At 35.4% G+C, this 7,151-nt stretch overlaps 1 protein-coding gene across 1 annotated transcript; it reads right to left on the bottom strand.

The window, feature by feature from the left end:
* Positions 1-53: 53 nt before the first annotated feature.
* Positions 54-6,287, bottom strand: LOC115441659. The gene is made up of 9 exons (XM_030166524.2): positions 6,117-6,287; positions 4,143-4,272; positions 3,722-3,838; positions 3,159-3,294; positions 2,379-2,464; positions 1,643-1,864; positions 906-1,113; positions 691-776; positions 54-295 (listed from the first exon to the last, which is right to left on the bottom strand). Exons 1-9 carry the CDS (start codon positions 6,207-6,209, stop codon positions 102-104), a joined length of 1,272 nt encoding a protein of 423 aa, XP_030022384.1. The 5' UTR covers positions 6,210-6,287; the 3' UTR covers positions 54-101.
* Between the last annotated feature and the right edge of the window lie 864 nt (positions 6,288-7,151).

Genomic DNA, 7,151 nt, shown 5'->3' with positions numbered 1-7,151 from the left:
ATAATATGAATAATATTACATTATGGCAATGATATAACATTTAAAACACATAATTTGAACTCCTACAATATTTTTAATAAGATAATATGGTTTATGTAAATTTAACACGTCCGCCAATTAGTTGTAAAACAAGATAGAGAAGTAACATCAGCGGCTTCTCTTCCTTGTTGCCTTCCGTCCTCGTCGACGCAACGACAGAAACCACGACGGCATTGTATACGTCGGAAATTTCCGTTTTTACAGCAAACCGGCCTCTCACTCGTTGAACCCATAACATGGGAGGTATACGCGCATTCTAAAAAAATAAACAAATTATAAAAAAACTCAGAAGTGATGAGCATACCTTTTTGGAAAGCAATTCAATTAAAACTATTTTAATTATTTAACAAAAATCAACATTTAAATAAACTTTGAACATTAAACTCTCCGAAAATAAAAAAAAAGAAATTATTATAGCGGAATAACTTCGTCATTTTCAATTTTTAAAGTTATTATCTCTTCCATCAATCGCTAGTAGCGACATCATACGACGAATAGGTATATAATACAAACTTAAAGTTTCCACTCCGCAATAGATGGCATTGTATAAATTTTTATTTTATAATTTATTAAAATAAAAATGTAGAAACTGAAGTTCCCATCATTGTACAATTACTTGGGTAAAATGGGATAAAATACATATTTACTTACTGCAATTCATTGATTCATATTCAGGTGTATTCGGGGCTGCAGAATATTTGGCTATTTGACGGCCAGTTTCGTCAGCGCAGATTTTCCTGAAATTTCAACATATTATAACCGTTCTAAAGTCATGCAATAAAGTAAGTCAACCTATTTAAAAAAATAAAGCGTTGCTTATATTAAGATAGTATCGCCAGTGTTTTTAAAAAAAAAGTAATACTCACGATCTATCCCTCTTCATAACAACGTGCCCGTAAGTCCCGTCTGGCATGCACTCGCCGAAGGAGTTAAAGAAGTCTACGTTAAACCCATCCTCTTTACTCTGCTGTATCATCTCCACTTTGAGTCTCTGCTCCTCAAAACACGGCGCCGTGAAGTTGTAAGGAGGTGAACCTTCATTTAGGTGTGGAAAATTGTCTAAAGCAGGGTCGTCTGGAAAAAGAATGTAAAATAACGTGAGAGAAGTAATACGACTAAAATTGATATGTAATCATTTCAAGATATAATTCTTCCACCGGTCGTTACTCTAGTCCAACGTGAGATCGGCAAAACAGATTTTTAAGTAATTTTAAGAAAGAAAAATATTTCAATTAATATTTTGATAAATATAATAATACAAATTATTACCCGAAAATATTGTTTAAGTAGGTACATTGTCTGCAAGCTTCAGTGGAAAGCCTCTAATAAAACCTATATGTCGAACCACAAACCATAATTATTATATTATGCAAATGTCAGAAAATTACTAATTATAACAATATATATTCAGTAATTAAAAAAACCTAACTGTTTCAACATTAGTAATTCAACTCCCGACGTTTCGAAGACTTTGCAGCCTTCAATCCCCCCCGTGACCATGAAGGCTGCAAAGTCTTCGAAACGTCCTGAGAAAACTAAAATATTAAAACCGCGATAAAATACGAAAATTAATTTAATTATAATCACTCCGAAATATACTCACAGCAAGCCAAATCAGTAATAGGATATTTTCTCAAGTCCAGAGTATAACCCGGCCGGTTTGCATTGACAATGTGTCCTGTCACCCTGTCCACGCAGTAACATTTCCGACCGATGCACTGGACAGGGAAAAAGTTGCCGTCGGAAGTGCACCGCGGCGCGAACACGGGGAACGCCAGTCCTGGTTGGATCCTCTTCATGATCCTCTGATGGAGCCGAGAGCAACCTGGGAATGATTAAGGGTGTAAATTGAGTGAAGACAATAGTCGTGTCTTCCCCAAGGGTTGTAGGTCGTATGGATAAACACTATCAGTCTTACTTATAAAGAAATCGCAAAGCTATGCTTACTTAAAACACAAATTTACTCGATCAGCTGTAAGTCAAAACCCGCAATTCTGCCTTTTAATAAGGTTTAAACTAAGAACCGATGATATTATTTATAGCTATTTAAACAATTCTTAACGCTAAAATAAGTTTATAAGTAAGACTGTTTATATTCGAGAAAAAATATATCTCTCAAGGGCAGTCCAACTGGATAAGTCTATTTTGTATATTTTTATATAGCAGCTGTGATTGCTATCAAATTGAAAAATGTTGAATATTTTTGTTTGTTTTATATTTTAATCAAATAAATTCAAAGTTCTGTGCGTTGCTGTTACATATTTAATGCCGAGAGTAAACATCTTTCCTGCGTTTTGTACGTAATAAAGATATATTAATAAGTAGGTGTAGCTACTAACCACAATGCATGCTCTGTGTAGTTAAAGTACCGCGGTATACAACCTCCCCGAACAGCCTCTCACCTTCTTCAGATTGGCAGAAACATCTGAAAATCATAAATCGCTCGTTGCGTGTAATGTTGGAATGAAGTAGGATTTGATTTTTCATTTCTATAATGAGAAGTCCTTGATTGCGAGTGCAGCCTGCAGGCAAGTTTAGCTTTGGTCTCGGACAGTTGGTAGAGCAACATGCACCCTTAAATATCTTTACCTAGATGTAATAAAATGGTAACAGGCCGGTGTCTGTACATTTCACATATTGTAGTGAAACTGACATGGGAGTCTATATTAGATCAACAGAAACCAAAACAACAGTTTTTAAAATATTTATGTGTCGGACTGTATGTTTGTTTACGCATCACGCAAAAACTATTAAATGGAATTTTGTACCGATGTATTGCAAGAGGTCTTACTTAAAATTTAGGCTTCATTTTATCCCTGGAAAATACAAAACCGGAATTTGAGCTTTTATTATTATTGTTTAGCACGATTTTAATATATAATCTTCTTGTCTTTATCTCACCGTACTGTAGGCTCGTAAAAACTTTATTTTCCATGAATAACAGAATATATTTGGGCGACTTTTTATTACTAATTGACAGTCAATCAATTTCTTCGGGCAAATAGTTACAAAATTCAAATATTCCCCTAATGAGCATCGAATCAGGGCGAGGAAGGCACATTCATTACCACTAGACAGGTGAGCTACTATTAATGTAAAAAGTAATATAATTGATCTACGTTTGTGTCAGCACGCAGTCGAAGGGCGCGTATTTCCCTTTAGCGTCGCAGTGCGGCCGAAACTCGAGCGATCCCATCTCCCCTCTTGTGCGTCTTGTATCGAAGTTTGTTTGTGCAGTATGGCACTTCGACGACACTGGAAATGTAATAGAAATATTTTTAGCTCGGCACATATCTATATATGTGTTATATATCTATATTATAATCTATCGACCTGTGGATATCTGGTTCCATCAGGCCGGCATAATTAGGTCGACCTTCTAGTGGTAGGTAACCATCTTTTGGCAGTTTTTATATTATAATTTTCTCTCGACGTTTCGAAAACTTTTCAGCCTTCGTGGTCACAGGGCGGACTGGGTGTTAGTCATCCGAAAACTTAAAGATGTCTCGCACATTTTACAATTATACAACTTTTAAATTTTAGCTGTTGGTGATTCAATTTACGCAGAATGAACTCGCAGTGCCTTGAAGTTTTACACAATTTATACTCTAGTTAAGAATTAAAAGAGAAGTTTTGGGACTTTCGACCGTCGCCAGAATGATACTGACTTATCAATACTTACTTTTTTTACAATAGCTGTACCCATCAATAGGGTCGGCGACGCACGTGAGTCCGTCACCACAACGACCCACTGTAGTCCCGGCCCCGGGACCTCCTAAACTGCAGTGCTCATCCTCTCCTAGAAAACGAGGTAAAAAACACTATACACATGATATAAATTTTCGCCTATATTTTTAAAGCTATAGACTTCAGAGCTAGCTTATAATAAAATAGCGGTATAAATATAATGCTCTAAAGGACGCCCGAGCATTGAGCACTATATGCAACTCCATTTAATTTGGATTTCAAACTTATTGCAGATGATGATGTACAAATAAAAAAAAAAACATAAATAGATTTAAATGACCAAAATAAAATAAGATACTTATCCAAGATATAACCCATTTCAAAACACCTAACTATGAAAACCGAAATACAATTACTTAAAAATTCCAGACAGAAGGGGCAACAGTTGCAGATGGTAGGCGAAGGCAACCACAGGCCGTTGTGTGTGGCGTTGTTGTACGAGCAGTGAGGCACTGGCGGCGAACAACCGTGTTTGTGGATGAATTCCTGAAAACATGTTCTTTGCAGTAGCACATAAATTCTTATTTTACCTACCACGCGGCGCAGTAGCCTAGTTGGGGTGGAATGAACTGCCGAGACGCATGTCCGCAGGTTCGAAACCCAAGGGCAACACCTCTGACTATATCTCAAGTGTGTGTTCTTTGTGAAACATACATATCTTAAAAGTTCTCTTTAAGATTTTTGAGGGAATATAAAGTCTGCCAACCCAAACTAAACCATAGTGGTGGACCAAAGCCTAATTCCTCTCAGTAGTAAAGGAGGCCCCATGCCCAGCAGTGGGACAGTATGTAATACAGGGCTGATGTTTTTATTATTGCCACGCAGTTATGTGATTGTCATGACCAAAGTTCTATAGAAGAAATGAAGATTTAATATTGCGATTTAATTAATCAGTACGGTCGTAATCAAGTAGCCAATTTAAAGACAATATTAAAAACATGTTATCATTGTAGATAATTTATTAGTAAAATGCATAAATTTTCGATGAGTCATAACGGCACAATCTCAAGAACTTTTTAGTAAACTTAAACAATGAGATAAAACACTAAATTGTATCGAAAGATGTTAAAATCTACAAATCATATCAGTTCAGAATTCATAGAATTATTGACAAAATATTACTGCAGGCCCGATCTGTTCCGGTATCTTCAGCTCAATTTGAAGATACCGGAACAGATTTAGAGTATTGTATTCCAGGCCTATGAAAATTAATACGCATCTCGTGTAATTTGTTGCAAAGCCTTTTTTTCGCGGGCATAAACGCGTTATCGCTACCATCACTTAGGGGATGAGCAGAACGGTTATGTTGATTTTACCGGTCTTATGGCCCGACTGTCGGATAATGCGTGACTATAGCTTAAAAGATATCAAAGCCAATATATTGGTCATTATAAAACCCAACTTCTCCTTACTCGAGCCGATGATTAACGAACGCAATGACATATTGTAAATTGTAATTCAAAATTTTGGGTGGGATTCTACTGGTAGTTAAAGCAGAATTATCATCACACGTGTTACATTAACAATCATTGAATCCAACTTAACATCTATTTTTTTTTAAAAGCATCAAATGACAGTGTATTTACGGAAATATTTAAACTTTTTATACAAGACGTTCATTCCTAGGTTATGTGTAGAAGCCCTTCTAATCTACGCGAGGCCCTAAGCAAAAATAAAAAGAAAACAAGGTGAGGCGGACTACAAAGTAAGTTGCCCGGTTCGCCTCCCCTAAGACCGCCTCTGTTTATATGTTCCTAAATCACATATATACACATGTTACAGAATAAACATCCGTGTCTCAGGAAATCCCCATTTAAAACAATAAAGATTCAAATACATAAATCCTATTATTAACTAATACCTAAATATAAAAGCATTAATTATCACAAATCTTTTATTTCCGTCAAATAAATCAGGCAAAGTTGACAGATATTATGATTGATTACCTCGGGAATGGCACCCGATAAATGAGGGACAGGAAACGTGAAGAAAAATCTTGAAGAAACCTACATACCTACATAATTCTTCTACATAATAATTATGAAGGTATATGGAATCTGTCAGTCTCCACTTGGCCAGCGTGGTGGAACCCTTTTAGTAGTAGAAGAATAACGTTCTCAATAGTTGATGAGTGATTATAATGATCAAAAGTCGATCTAAACAATGAATAAAACTGGAGTGTAGTGACGTTGCTTGCTCAATTCTTTGGTATGCATATCTTGAGATCACGAATCTATTTCCGTTGTTTAACAAAACAAAAATATTTTTATGTCCTATTTCAATGGAATAGATACCTATATTTGTTATGTACTTATATTTACAATACTCACACTACAAAATCCTTTTTCGCACAACACATCTGAACTATAAACACGGCTTAAAAAACTTAAAAACAAACAAATAATCAAATGACTACCCGCCATCTTTGTATTGCAGTGATTCAAAACCAATTGATAAATTACTTATTAGTTTAATAATTATCATTTTATCATTTATTCGTAGAACATTATTGGATATCGGCTCACGTTTCGTTTTATGCAGAAATAACAAAATAATTATAGTAAAGCGAGGTGGATGAAACTGCAGTCGTTTCTATTAATCATTTAGATGATTTTTTTTACCACAGTGAAATCTTTTCCATACTGGTATATATGTCTCAAAAACATCTTTTGTAAATCCGTTCTGGAATAAACTCTTCAAAAACTTATTATATAAGAAGACCCCTTCGCGGTAGACGTACACACGCTCATAACATTACGCCCTTTTATATTTCAGGTGTAGATATACCTATATATCACTCTCATTTTGCCAACTATGGCCCACGGTACACATGCGCTGTAGCCAATATAGTGTACCACACTAAGAACTGTAACTGATTATGACAGCTAAGTTTTATTTATTGAACAACGTCAACTCACCTGAGAACAAACTTTTGAATGACATCTTACGCTTTTGTTCATTAAATAGTACAATACATCAAACGTCTACTTGAGATCTTACTTAAAGGGAGGTCGATTTATAAATACGACCCTTAACTACGTTTGTGTATCCATTCCACAAATGATCGCTTATTTTTCATAAGCGCCTTTCTCCAGAGAAGAGCTAAGTAAAGTCTCTTGTATGACTTACTTCTTACTTACCAGCTTACTTACCTATGACTTCATTATCATCATTGGCTTATAGCAGTCAAATAAATCAATCGACAATAGATCGTTGTTCTTTATTTCTTTCAGTCTACTGCTAGACATAGGCGTTCTCCAATATTCACCATTTTACCCGGTCTTCGGTTCCCCATGATTTACTTCTTACTTACGTTGGTAATAAATACATTCGTTTCATAAAACCTGATATACAATTATAGATTT

Source organism: Manduca sexta, chromosome 18, assembly GCF_014839805.1.
Source record: "Manduca sexta isolate Smith_Timp_Sample1 chromosome 18, JHU_Msex_v1.0, whole genome shotgun sequence".
NCBI classification, from domain to species: Eukaryota; Metazoa; Arthropoda; class Insecta; order Lepidoptera; family Sphingidae; genus Manduca; species Manduca sexta.
This window is presented reverse-complemented; position numbering and strand designations above follow the sequence as displayed.